At 35.7% G+C, this 15,319-nt stretch overlaps 1 protein-coding gene across 7 annotated transcripts in view; it reads right to left on the reverse strand.

Annotated features, from left to right (window-relative positions):
- Cspp1 (centrosome and spindle pole associated protein 1) overlaps positions 1-15,319 on the reverse strand; it is a 135,391-nt gene that overhangs the window by 14,942 nt on the left and 105,130 nt on the right. For all 7 annotated transcript variants that reach the window (XM_010611467.3, XM_033760626.1, XM_010611468.3 and 4 more), the window contains 7 exons: positions 15,138-15,284; positions 12,861-12,965; positions 10,774-10,840; positions 10,089-10,206; positions 6,846-6,985; positions 2,488-2,628; positions 522-568 (listed from right to left, as the gene is read on the reverse strand). In XM_010611467.3, the coding sequence (XP_010609769.1) occupies positions 522-568; positions 2,488-2,628; positions 6,846-6,985; positions 10,089-10,206; positions 10,774-10,840; positions 12,861-12,965; positions 15,138-15,284 (765 nt within the window). The remainder of the gene's footprint in view (positions 1-521; positions 569-2,487; positions 2,629-6,845; positions 6,986-10,088; positions 10,207-10,773; positions 10,841-12,860; positions 12,966-15,137; positions 15,285-15,319) is intronic.

Here is a 15,319-nt window from a genome sequence, read left to right on the forward strand (position 1 = left end):
ATATACACACACACACACACATATATATATACATACATACATACATATATATATATATACACATACACATATATATACACATATACATATATATACATATACACACTGGTATATATCCTTACAACAATATTTGTGGTATATCTTTTATTTAATAGATATATAGAACTTACTATATGTGAAATCTCTCTCTAAATGCCTTGCAAATATTAATACTTAAGCCACCCTTGGGGGTATGTATTATTATATTTTACAGATTAGGAAACAGGAACAGAGAGACTAAATAATCTGCCAGAGATCACACAGCTAATAGACTAACTCAAACAACCTAGCACCAGAATCTTACTCTTAACCACTGTTTTCTCTACATATTATACTAACAATTCTTTACCCACTGCAGATGATAAAAAAATTAAAATTTAATTCAATATTCCTGAAGAATTTAAAATTTGAAATATTTACATATTCCTTAAAAAATACTTTCCTCCAAAGACTAACTTGAAAAATCAGAACTGGTGGCTTACCATTCTGTGCTCTCGTACTTTAGCACTTGGGATGGTGTCTAAATCAACTGTAGTTAAGAGAGAACAAAAGCAAGGTTAAAAGTTTAGAAAATGTTTAATAAATAAAAATAAATTTCATAATATCTCTCATAACTAGCTCTCTACTGGATATTGCTTTTCCCCTATTACACTTCAGAATATTTTTAAGATACTACTTGCTTATTAATAAATGTAACTGCATCCATTCTAGTTGGATAAACTCCCATTCACAATGAATATAATAAGTAAAACTGCTGTGAACTTAAAACTTATGCCCCGCAAAAGAAAAACTGATTAATGCACGATCCTTTCCCATCTTCTGTTACAGACCTTAGTCTGTGTAGAAAGGTACTGAATGAAGTCAAACAAGCAATTAAAGTAAGTGAAATTCTAGGTACTTGTCCCAAGAGTAAAGTTTTGGATCAGGTATTCCAAAACTTCTCCAATCTGACCAGCCTTCCTATGTGTTTCTCTAAAAAGTGTATTTTATCCTTTTAGATCCTGCCTCCAGGAATAAAGAGGCTGACAATGGTAGCCTGTGCTCCTTCTCAAAATTATCTTCTAGTCATCTTTATAATGATTTATACTTAGACCATATTATTTTTTTCTTTCTTTCTTTCTTTTTTTGGTACCGAGGATTGAACTCGGGTCCCTGTGCTTGCAAGGCAGGTGCTGGAACCACTGAGCTAAATCCCCGGCCCCTAAGACCATATTCTTACAATTACATCATCATCATGTTTGCTGGAAATTGGGGATGGTCAGTATGGAAGACGGATTCCTCAGTGCCCAAATGTAACTGTATTCACCTGGGAACTACTTTTGGCCTCTTCAGCCTAACTTGCCATGATCCCACAAGATCAGATCATTATCTGAGACTTCTAAAGAAAAACACCATGCTTACACCCCTCCTTTTTCTAGAGGAGGTGCTGATGACATACGATAGTATCTGGTCATTCTGCTGTCACAGGGTGATACATGAGAGTGTTACAAAAACTGTACCAGATAGTGGGAAGCTATCCCATATAACGTCTATCAAATCTTGACTGTGATCTGGGCCCAACGCTTCACATCATTTATTCCTGTGATGCAGTCTCATCAGGTCAAAAAACCTGCCTCAGATTCTGCAAATCAGAGTAGCCCGCCATGGTAGAAGTAAATTTTCCTTAAAATAACTGGCAGGACTATTCCTCCTATTCTTATCTGATTACTATATTTTTTAACTCATTTTCCTTGGCTACTCTTAGTGGCCTGAAGGCCAGCAGAGCAGATGACATATAGCTGTGGGGGCCATACAATACACTTGGGTATCAAGAAGGTGCATCAATGCTCTCTGAGTCAACTAACTCTACTCTGCTTCCAGGTACCCACTCCCACAGGACCCAAGATTTTTCCTTTGGGATATTCATCACAGTTACATTTATTTAGAATTTAACATCTCCAAAAGAATGTAAGTTCCTTGAGAGAAGTAGCCTATTTCATTTGTTACCATATCTGTGCTCATAGTAGATATCTATATGTGTTGAATGATTATACAAAAACATACAGTCCAGCCTGACTTTTACAGAATTTATGCAACATCAAAACTTTAACACACCTCCTACACACACAAGAGAAATGCCTCCATGGGGCACTAAAGTGTTTTTTTCAACATTCCTTCTGTTGGTCTCTAGTTCCTGGTGGAGAGGTCACCTTGCCCAATTAAAGCATTCAATCCTGCTGACTGTAGTGAACTGTTGGGCCCTCTCAAAACAGATATATGAACCCCAATGAGCAAATCAGGGTGCTCTCTGGGACTTGTTCTGTTTTGGGACTACACATCAAAACAGACATCGTGAAATGGAGCTGCCAGTGGAGGGGACTTGCCTGGGATTGAAATCAATACAAGAGACCAGGCAACTCAACAAAACAAATACTGATACTATTTGAAACAGTGATGATTGTTCCTTACCCTCAACACCTTCCTGCATTTTTATTCTGTTCAGCCTCTTCTGCTGCTCTCTAAGCAGGGCTTGCTGTTGAATCTCTAAAGTGTGATGATCTCTTGGAGGATCTGGGTACATCAATTTCAAGTCAACTCGTGTTTCTGAATCTGGGGCACAAAATACTAAGTTTAATCTTGTTTTCAAATGAGATTCTAGACACAAAAATCTGCACACAGATATTTACAGCAGCTTTATTCATAACTGTCAAAACATGGAAGCGACCACACTATGCTTCAAGAGGTGAATGGGTAAATTCAACCATTTGAGTATGTCAAAATGGCATATTATTAAACAAAGGAATGTTATTCAGTACTAAAATGAAATGAGTTATCAAGCTATGAAAATACATGGAGAAAACTTAAATGCATATTACTAAGTGAAAAGGCAATCTGAGAAGCCTACATGCAGTATAATTCCACCTCTTTAACATTCTGGAAAAGGCAAAACTATAGACACAGTAAAGAGACAAATGATTGCTAGGGATTAAAAAGAAGGAAAGGATAGATAGGCAGAGTATTGGGATTTTTAGGACTGTGAAACTATTCCGTATATTACAATGATGGGTATATTATTTATACTCAAACATTTTCTAAAGTGATAGAACATAAAACGTCAAGAATGAACTCCAGGGCTGGGGATTTAACTCAGTTGAGCCACACCTGCCTTGTAAGCACAAGGTCCTGAGTTAGATCCCCAGTACTGGGGAGAAAAAATGAACTCTATTGTAAACTTAAAACTTATAAAACCTAATGATATGTCAAACATAGGTTCACCAATTATAATAAAATGTACCACCATGGTACACAGATGTCCATAATGGAGGAGGCCATGCATGCAAGGGAGCAGGGGATATATGGGAACTCTCTGTGCTTCGTGTTCAATATTGCTGTGCACCTAAAACTGCTCTTAAAAAATAAAGTGGTTTTTTTTCTTTTTGAGACAAGGTCTTGATATGTAGTTCAGGTTGGCCTTGAGCTCACTATGTACCCCAGACTGGCCTTGAATTCCCAAGTGCTGGGATTACAGGTGTGTGCAAACTAAAACTTTTTTTTTTCATGTACACATTCTAGAATTCCTGCCACAGTAAGTTGGGTTCTAACCTGAAGTCTTCTCTTTTTGTAAATCAACCTGCATAAGTATTTATTAAGGTGGCTTTCAGAAGGTAAGAAACTTAGATAGTTAAATATTATTCTGTAAAATTCAGGTTGGTAAAGTTGAACTTAGCACATGTAACAATGGAAAACTTTTTAGTTTTTTTCTTAGGATCTGAGAATTAGCTAAGTGGCACATTTTGTGACATAAACAACAACAACAAAAATCCAGAGTTATTTGTAGTTAGTAATTCAAACTACATGTAAAAAATTCATTAAAACTGCAATAATTATATAAGGCCTTCAAATCTTGGCCACTGTAAAATAAAAAATCATGAAACTTTACTAAACTTAATGACATTATAAGGAAGCCCCCAGAACAAGCAATTATTTCCGATGAGGCATTCTACATACCTATCTATCCCACTTGCCCATGATGCCACCCAGAACACTAGCAGGACAACTACATGCAGATATACATGCAAGTGGTTAGTAACATAGCTATGACTCAGGAAGCCATGAGATAATGCAATCACAGCAGATCTCTAAAATAGATACATTGAAAAAACTGCCAGTCGTGATGGAGCATGCCTGTAATTCCAGTAGTCAGGAGGCTGAGGCAGCAGGATCATCACTAAGTTTAAGGCTAGCCTGGGCTACATAGTGAGTTCAAGATCCTGTCTCAAAAAACAGAAAAAAAATAATAAAATATGCTGAAAAAATTAAAATAATGTTATTAGCCAATTTTGTCCCTTGCAAATAAATATTATGCAGAAAGCAAGTAAATGGCAGACTAGAACATCATAAGGGATGTCCTTACTAGAAGAAATGATGGTCTGAGAACTCATCTCTGCTAAAACTGTATGAATTATAAATTGATAAGAATTAGTATTAACTTCTGAAACTTGAAAATAAAAATATAGTTCACATACAAAACATTTAAAAAACATTATTTCCTTTGTCCCATTAATTACACTGATGGGATGTAATTTAAATAAATGATTTTAAATATGTAAAAAGCCTTATGATCCAGACATTATAAGAATCATACAGTGAAAATGATTAGCACACACCTGCAAATTCTAGCAACTTGAAAGGCTGAGGTAGGAGGATCACAAGTACAAGGCCAGCACAGACAATTTAGCAATACCCTGTCTCAAAATAAAATTTAAAGGGCTGGGAATGTACCTCAGTGGAGCACTGCCTAGCATATGCAAGGTCCTGGGTTCAATCCCTAGCACCTCATCCAAAAAAAAAAAAAAAAAAAAGAAAGAAAAGAAACAGGAAGTGTCTTGAATATTTAAGAATTAAAAATGGTTAATATCAAAGTGAACAGATGAAGCTTTGGATGCAAGCTCAGATGAGGCCTTGCCTTCACCATTCCAGACTCAGGCTCATTGTAAAAAAATAAAAATAAAAATACCAACAGCCAAGTTACAGGCTGAACAAGGAATAGATGTGGTGACACAGAGAGATGAATGGCTCAATTCTGTGTTTAACCTTTGTGACCTCAAGACCACTTTATGCTCTTAAAAAATTACAGACCTCTAGGAAAAAAAATTTAATTCAAAAAGTAAAAAAGCTTAAAGGTAATATTGCACACGCACATACATATACATATATGTCTGCCATATGTGAAATTAAATTTTTATAATATAATACAAAACTATACATTCTATTAACTTCAGAGAGAATGTCACTTGTCATGTGGCTTCTGGAAAACCTGTGTATAAATTTAAAAAAAAGAATGACAAAAATAGTAATGGGTTAGTTTAAAACAAAAACTCTAGACCAAACTCTGAGACTCACTGGCTTAATATAATGCCTAGCAGTTATTAATAAAAAAGCATAAAAATAACTATAACATAGATAATTGGCGATATATGTAAATCCAGGCCAAAAAAATAAAAGGAAATTTAAAAATAACAATTATATCATTGTTTGCTTTTACTTTTGTTTAAATAAACCACACAGACCAAAAAATGTCCAAAATGTTAATGGTATTTGTTTAGGTGGTTTGATTAAAGTTATTCCTCTCTATCTCTTTCTATATTTAAAATTTTGCTATAATTAGACATAATTACTTTCAAAAACAAAAAAATTTACATTCTAGATTTTCTAGCATTGTGGGATGACCACATATCCAAAACTTCAGCTTCTCTGCTCCAACATCAGCTCTATCAAACATTCCTTAAAAAGAAAAAAAAGGTTCCTCTCACATTTTTGTTCTCCCAGGACTCTTACATTTGACAACACTGCTTAAGTACTAAATTTTTCTTCCACTCCAACTAAGAGGCTACATGAAAATTGGTCAGCTCTTTTCTCTCATTCCTCTACATTCCCTCCCACCTACTGAGGGCTGTGCTCTCTTCTATGATCAGTCCTTCCATTTCCTGTCTCCTAAGCCTCTTCCTCCTGTTACTACCTTCTCACACTACATCTTACCAAGTTCTTGAACCTCCTGGAGCCTCTGTTGCCCTGGGTAGACTTACTTAGACCTGCTGCCTCCTAGTCAACCCTCATTCCTAAATTAACTGGCTTCTGACCCTATTATCCTACTGAAAAAGATCTAGTAGAGGTCACCAATGCCTCTGATCCAACTGAGACATTGTGATATTCTCACACAGTCACTTCTGCTTGATACACTCTTCTCTCGCAGCTTCCAGCATCCAACATTCCGCTGCTTTTCCACCAATCCCTGTAGTTTCTCCTCTTCTGTTATTCTCCCAAGCTCATCTTCTGCTGTCTGTCTTCCATTACACACCACGATTCATTTCTTCCCAGTAATATACATGACCTCATCTATACCGACTCTTCTAGCTACTCTCCAAAGGAAAAGTTTGTGCCAAATTGAAGCTTCATCTAGCAGATTGATAAACTAAAAATCTAAAGTGTACTCAAGTTTTATTCATTATAACTTAAAACACTATAAATGAAATTTTACTTTAGAAAAATAGCATAGTGGTACCGTGGTTCACAAACTTAATTCATTCCATGATTCTGGAAAAGATGGTCACATTCATGTTCATGTGGGAAAGATGGCCACAGTTGTGTTTGTTACCCAAGGGAAAATTCACAAACAAAAACAAAATTTTGCCAAATGGTTGTTTGTGAAACAAATTGTTCAAACAAAAGCATTTGTGAACTGATATACCACTGTATGAACATTTTCAAAACCCTTGAATGTGGTAGAACACTCTTCCCGTATCTCTGAAGCAGCAACACATACTCACCTCTATCTTTCAGCACATTAAAATCATGAATATTCTGAAAAGTGGCAGCAGCTAAGCCTTTAGGTGAATGTCTTCTGACAGGAGCTTGCACTCGATGTCTGGCCATGTCAAATACATCTACAGGATTCCTTTCTCTTTTCCTATACATAAATAATAACTCTTAATAAATGTGACTTCTTATGGGAAGAAAATCTGAGTTTACACTTAAGTCACCATAAAAAAATTAGCATCTTTCACCACAATATATTTTAAGTATATTATTCCATCTGTTATTTCAATCTCTTAATGAATAGGTATTTATAATATCATTATATTGTTTTAAAATGTGCAGATATAAGGTACCTTATGTGAAAAGTAGAATAATTCAGCTTTACCATAAAATGTTCACATAGTTGAAAGATCACAGTTTGGGAGGGGTGTTTTGCAGAACTGGGATTGGACGAATGACCTTAACACTGAGCTATAACCCCAGCTCTTTTGTTAATTTTATTTTTTAAAATCTGAGACAAGGTTTCAGTAAATCACTACGTTGTCCAGTCTAGGCTTGAACTTGAAGATCACAGTATTTGAAAGCAGATAAATTGAGTTTCAAAGACCAGCTCTGCTTCTTATTAGCAGCTTGACTTTGATTTCACTATCTGTAAGATGTAAGGTCCATCTATTCTCATCATGTTGAGTGCAAAAGAATTAAGAGAATAACATAATGTACCTAGCACATAATGTACCCAGCACATAATGTATCCATATATGAACTAAGTGACTGGAAAATGTTACCTTCCTATCCTCAAAGAACTAAAATTAGAAATGCTGTGTGACTCAGCTATCCCCTTCTAAATAGTTTCCCCAAAGAGCCTAAGACATATGATAACAATACATGCAAACTAATGCTTATAACAGCACAATTCACAACAGCTAAATCCTAGAAGCAGCCTGTATATCCATCAACACACTACTGGATTAAGAAAATGTGGCCTTGATACACAAAAGAATACTACTCAGCTAGAAAGAAAGACAAGTTGGGAGACATTTGAAGGAAATGGATACACCTGGAAAATATAATGTTGAGTGAAATAAACCAGACACACAGGCTTAAACACTGTATAGCGTCTCTAATTTGAGTAAGGAAAAGTACAAACAAGGAGCACAATAAAGGATGAACAGAAGGAGACAAGAGGATATATCTTTTGCAAATCATAAAGGGTCCATAAAGAAGGTGGGCAAGAGAAGAGAGGGAGGGGAAAGAGAAATAAGTAGAATAAAGACATGCCATGTACAGGAACTAATAACCTCAATAAACAGGATATAAGATTAATAATATCAACAAGAATGAAAATGGGGAAAAGGCATTTAGAAGAGGAAGGAGTGGCAGGAGGGAAGGGGAAGGGGATTTTAAAAAAAGAATCAAGCTGTATTATGTACATGTACCCATGCCAAGATGATTGCAAACCTCACGTACTATAAACACATACTAATTTTTTAAATGTTACCTTCCTGTCAGCCCAAAGTACAAACTATAGAACTACAGAATTAGCATTCTGCTCAAAATAGAGGATATTGTGTAGAGTCCCCAACAATGATTTTATAAAAAGCTTCCAGGGTCCCTAACAATTCATTGATGTACTGCTTCCTAGGAAATTAGTATACTAGGCAGATGGCTTAGGAAAGGAATATGAAGTGAGGATAAAAGAGGATAAAGACGGGTGATAATTCTATTCCTGAAACAGTAATTTTTTTAAAAATCTACTGCTGTTTCCCTCAGCACTAAGTAGGTCCTCTTCTTTTTGAAAACGTAGCTCTAGGCCACAATCACATATAACATTTAATCACAGAGCCCTGCCCTCACTTTTTATCATTAAAGCTTCCCTAAATTCCTAGGCAGGAATAGTGAGCCCCCCAAAAGCAATGTCCCTACTCTCCTGGAGTTTCCTTTCTAGCAGAAAGCATACACACTAAGATCATGAAACAGCCCTGCTAAGGCTGACACAGACCTCTAATATAAACCTAGGGTATTAGGAACTCTATGGAAATTCATTAAAACAAACATCAAAAAAGACTCTAAAGAGAATTTTAAATCGTTCCTCTCTAGTTTCCAGAACATTAATAGTTAAATAGGCTGTTCAGCTAGAAACTAGGTTATTAGATTTTATTTGCATGCAAACTATATCTTTATTTTGTGCTTAGCACACAATAGGAGCTCATAATTGTGGAGAATTAATTAATAAATGAGATTCTTTTTGAGAAGATATTTATGAAAGCAGAATAAAGAACCAACTCTGAGTCAGGGTGGTGATAAATACCTCTAATCTCAGCTAAGGCTGAGGAAGGAAGATCACATGTTCAAACCCAGGGCAACTTAGGGAGACCCTATCTCAAAAATAATTAAAAGGGCCAGGGATTTAGCTCAGTAGTTCTGCCAACTGTCTTGCAAGTACAAGGTCCCGAGTTTGATCCCTGGTACCAAAATTAAATAAAAAATAAATAAAATTTTTAAAGGATTGGGAATGCAACTCAGTGGTAAAGCACTTGCCTACCATAGGTCCTAGGCAGCTTCAAAGTTATGATGAATGCTCCTTGGTAATATGTTAACAATAGGGAAAACTGAAGGTATACAGAAACTCTGTACCATGTTTACAACTTTTTCATAACCTAAAATCTCAAAACAGAAAGCTTATTTTTTAAAAAAGAAAGAAAAGAAAGAATGGTAGTTAGCCACTATGCTGATTTTATAACCTACTAAAAATTTAGAACATTTGAGTCCTTCTAACAAAAATGATCAAAGATGTTTGGCAGCCAATATTTCCTAAAAAATAATTATTCCTGAAAGTATTATATTATTGAAGAAAATTTTAAGTTCTAACATGAAACTGTCTGTGATTATTCCATTCCTAAAATTTTCTACTCCTACATTATTATTTCCCTTGAACACCTAACTGTAGAAGACTAAGAAAAGTAAGGAAATTGTAAAATGAATTAATGATGTTCCCAAACTACAGAATTACTAGATAGGTGACACAAAATAAAAATAACTCAAGAAAGCAATAACTGCTAGGCATTATAGCACATGCCTATAATCCCAGCACTTGGGAGGCTGAAGCAGGAAGATCGCCACAAGTTCAAGGTAAGCCTGGACTACATAGTGAGACCTTGGGAAAGGGGAGGGGAGAAGAAGGGAAGCAAGGGAAAGGAAGAGGGCAAGCAAACAAAGTGGGGGAGAAAGAGAATGAATTGCACCTCTAAACTTACTTTATAAAAATTTCATCATCACTGTCCATGTGGAGCAACTGCCCTTGTAAACGCCTCTCTTCACTGCGAAGCTGTTTTCTCATTTCTGATAATTCCATAATTATATTTTTTTTCTCCTCTAAAATTTCCCATTGTTAAGTAAAAGAGAAGAACAAAAGATTAAACATTAAAATCCAACCCTACATAACAACTATAAAATGATGAGAGAGCAATTTTTATGGAATATATTTTAATGTTTTACAAATACACAAATACACAAAGATTTATGAATACCATTAAGACCCCAAAACACATTTCTAAGAGTACAGGAATTTCAAAAGCTAAGAGATATTTCTGGTGGTAAAGAGTAGAGCTATAAAGGTACAGCCACAGGGAGTTCTCAAGGTAACAGGCCTGCTCCGAAATCTGGCTGTGGTGGTGGCTACACAAACAATACAGGGTTAAAATGCCTAACACCACATACACACAAATACAAATAAAACCTGAGGAAGTTGATGAAGGTCAGTTTTCAGAGTATATTGAGGTTAACTTACTGGCTCTATTATTGTATTTTGTAAGATCTTACAATAGGAAGAACTTAGGGGAAGGGTATTTGGCACCACTACTATTTTTGCAGTTTTGTGATTATTTCAAAACAAAAAATGAAAGAAATATTCTAGATTACAGATTTAATAGTTAACTCTACCTTCTGCACGGAGCTGATTTTTCCTTGCAGGTACTGGAGGAGACTGTGCCCTGGAGAGTGGACTTTCCTGTTTAACAATAATGGAAAAAGATAGGCTTAATATGTGTTTTCTATTTACAAGCTTGAAAGGAGTTAGAAAACTAAATTCATATATCCTACCTATAAAACATGCCCACAGTTCTACCTAATTTTCCTCAGCAGAATAGAAGAGACCCTGCCCCTGCCCAAAGTGAAGTGACTCTTGCCTTCTCCAGTCACCCTCTTTTCTCCAACCTCATCCTCTCTGCAAGCACCTTCTTCTCAACCTATACATAAAACTTGTTTCTTTACAAAAGAAAAAAGTCTTACTTCATCCTTCTTCACTCACTACCTATTATCTACTCTCTTTTTCCCTCGACAGCCAAGTTTCTTTAAGAATAATAAATGTGTATCTCTGGGGTCTACTTCCTTATTCCCTTCACTCCTCAACAGAGTCTTTGCCTCTGCAACACCACCTTCACCAAAGCCACAAAGTGATTCCCCAATGACACATTTAGTGGGCATTTTAAGCCACTGTTTTACATAGCCAGTGGCAACTTACTGTTTCTATTATTTTTTCTGCTTCTCAAACACTCTTAATTCCCCAGAATTGCATCCCAGCCCTCTTTACTCTCCCTCTACAAACTTGTCCTACATAATCATATTAATCTGATAAGCAGCAATATGCTAATAGCTTCCAAAACTGTCTAAAGTCCAAAACACCTTTCACAGTCATACTCCACAATGCATATTTTCAACTTCCCATTCTATATAACCCTCACCAAAAGTTTGGAAGTTATCACTGACTTCTACCTACCACACACAGTCAGTATCACAATTTATAAGTCTTAAATATTTCACACCCTTTCTCAGTTCTTCACAACAGTGCCTTTGTTTAGGTCCTCAAAGCCTCACATCTGGACTTCTGCAAAAGTATCTTAACTTGTCTCCACTTTTCCAGTCTTTACTAAGATGACATAGTACAAAACAAAAGTGGCCATTCATTCTACTTAAATATGACAGTAAATTCCCATGTATTTTCTACCACAGACTGATTGAATCATACTCTCAGAGGGTAGGATTCAGGATAACATTTTTCTAACACACTTCTTTGACTAGTCTGCTAATTAGCCTGTTGCGAATACACAAGTCTATGGAATGATGTCAAAGCCCTGTTACTCCCTCCAACACCCTATACCTGTTCCCTACCTCTTCTGCTGCCTTAGCATAGCAGTTCCCAACCTGACTGGCATCAGGGACCAATTTTATGGAAGATAATTTTTCCAAGGGTGGGGTGGGTCGTTTCTTTTTTTAATTAGTGTATGCCTATAATACATATTACATTTCCTAGCACAAGCTTCACCATCTCAGATCATCAGGCATTAGATTCTCATAAGGAGTGACCAACAACATAGCTCTCTGGCACGTACAGTTTACATTACGATTCACACTCTTATGAGAACCTAATGTTGCCACTGACTTGACAGAAGAGAGAGCTCAGGCAATAATTCAAGCATGAGAACCTGCTGTAAATACAGACAAAGCACAGGTTGGGGCCCCCCTACCTTAGCACATAGGTATCAGAAGGCCAGACCAAACCACAGCAGTGTCCTCTTTATGGCTTATTCTGCCCTCTCAACCAGTTGATTTTGCACACACTGAAAGTACTTTGCCCTCCCCTTTATGATAAATTCCTGATTCTGCAAGCATCAACTCAAGGATCAAACCTTCTGGAACATTTTCCTGGCTCTCTTTTGATTATAACTCAGCCTAAAATATAAGCATATTTATAGATAGCTAGAAGACAGTTTTCAAAGAAAGGATCTTCTTGAGGAGCCTGGAGAAGAACCACTTGTTAAATTATAGTTTTTCAAAAAAATTAAACTTTAGGGCACCAAGTACCATCAGTTACAATTGTAGTAAGAGCAGACTAATGTGAACATCACCTGTATTTCAGATCTAAAATAATTTAACCTATCCACATATGATAAATACAAAAATCTCATGTAGTGCCCTTAATTCAAAATAACTGAATGAAGATTAACAAACCAAAACCAAAAAGTATATACATGAATAAAGGAACTTATGATGCTGTCAACTGAAGGAGGTCTTTGGAGTTTGCTTGTAATTTTGTTCTGAAGAGCAGGAACTACAGGAGAAGGCTGTCTCAAGTGCTGAAAATTAAAAAAAAAAAAAAAAATATATATATATATATATATATATACACAAACATATACACTACATATACACACATGTAGGTATCTACATAATATAAACTATATATACTATAAATATGTAAGACTATTTCAGAAGTTCAAGTTGTTGTTTTTAATAAAATACATATTACAAGAGTCAGAAATTCAACTACATAAGATCAAATATAATGGTTATAATACACAAAGATTTAGATATCCTAATTAAAAGAATACGACATTCAGATTAGCATAAAAAATCAAACTTAAATATAGCAATAGTATTCCAAATATACAAAAGATAGCAAAAGTGAAAAAGTCATCTTAAAAATAAAAGGGAAATAAAACAATACAAAAACGTAATCCCTTTCTGGAAACAATATAAATCAACCCTAAAATCTAGATTTGCTGGCACCAAGAGCAACACGTATGAGGAAATTTTCCAGATTACAACAGGGTTCAGTGTCTCTTTTAAACACTCATTCAGTAAATTTTAGTTCTGAATATTTATCATTTCTATTGCCATAAACCCTGGGATGCAAAATCAAACAGCACAGTTGAGTCTATCAGAAATGGATCATGGAAAAATAAAAAATAGAAGACAAGAAACAGGAATACAGATTATGTGGAGATGGGAAGGGATGGGGGGGTTAAAAAGGATAGAGATGTGTTATGTATATGTACCAGCTCCCCACAATCAATTTGGTATTTATTATGTATTGTAAACATATACTAATAAAAAGGGGGGGAATAAAAACACAGGGAACAAAAAAAAAGAAAAAAAATGACTCATGCTGCTGGTCACTGCAGAGTAATCCGATTACTCTAGGAGGTGAGGCAGAAAGATCACAAGTTCCACCCCAGCCAGGGAAACTTGACAATTCAGTGAGATCCTAAGAGATTATGGAGCTGTAGATGAGTGTGAATTCCTAGGTTGAATCCCCAGTACCACAAAAAAGAATACGGAAAAGCAGGAGGAAGAGTAGAACAGGAGAAAGAGGAGGAAGAAGAGAAAGAAGAGGAAGAAATGGGTCATTTTATATGAGGCAGATGACATTGAACAATATACCAAACCACATTCTAAATATTAATCTACCAGAATAATCCACCAGTTAAAATGAATGTTTTCATAAATCCTGCCTTGAAGAAAAAAAGTTATACAAATTCCTATAAACAATTTTCTTAAATCAGGGCCGGGGATTTAGCTCAGTGGTGCCATCACCAGCCTCACAAGAACAAGGTCTTGAGTTCGACCCCCAGTACCAAAAAAAAACAAAACAACTTTCTTACATCAAATTGGGCCACACTTACAAGACAAACAGGAACATTCAACATATAGTCTCCAGGCTAACAACAGAACATCTAAGGACAACTGTAAAATGCAGCTTCCTAGATATCCCTCAGATTCCTTGCAGGTGGTTACTCAGAAATATTCATTTCTAACAGGCCCCCAATGATACTTATAGAACACAAATCTTCAAATGTAACTGAAATGTGAACAGGAGTGTCAAATGTATCCTGATGAGGGCCAATTGGCTATTTCTCAAGAACAAACCTGTCTGCTAACTTGATTAATAACTTTGATTTGTGTAACCCTTAACATCAACCTTCTGTCCCAGAGATAAGAACTTCAAAATCACTCTGTGGTGAAGCACCACCTTCTTTTAAATTACCAATTTATCATAGACAATCATGTAAAATGAGTAATAATGAATTATTACATAAATGAAAATGATTGTTCAGACACGTGAAATTCAAGCCCAATATTTTTATTGGTAGAATGAATAGATATAAAATTGCTGACAAGTTGTTACAGAAGTTTCCAAATATTATTTCTGTAATCAGCTTGTCATGAACTTCTTAGAAAAAAGGATACTAGTCTACATACCACATTCTTTGGCTACACCATAGGAACAAGAGTAAAAATGGCTAAAGTAAGTAAACCCACGACATTCAGTCAGTAGAAAGAACCAATAAAGCCCAGAGACAGCACTACACAGTAAGTTCGGCACACAGTGTCTACACTTAGTAGAAAGACAGAACAAGTAATACAAATAATGTCTTCTCTTTCTCCCTTTTTCTTATAATTTACAGCCATCTCAGTGAAGGTGAGATAAAGTATGGGTTCGCCTGACATTTTTGTCTGAAACTTACCTTTGTTTCTTCCCCAATCTTATTTTCTCTTTCATAGTGGTGCTGAAGTTTCAGGTTATGCTTTTCTTCTTCTTCTTTCTTCTTTCTTTCTACTTCTTTTCGTCTTTCTTCAGCTAACCGAATGAGCTCTTCATTTTTTAGCCTTTGCTTTAAATTAGATAAAAATATACATTTCATATATA

This window comes from Fukomys damarensis, unplaced genomic scaffold (assembly GCF_012274545.1).
Source record: "Fukomys damarensis isolate Sample0158 unplaced genomic scaffold, DMR_v1.0_HiC HiC_scaffold_5, whole genome shotgun sequence".
NCBI lineage: Eukaryota > Metazoa > Chordata > Mammalia > Rodentia > Bathyergidae > Fukomys > Fukomys damarensis.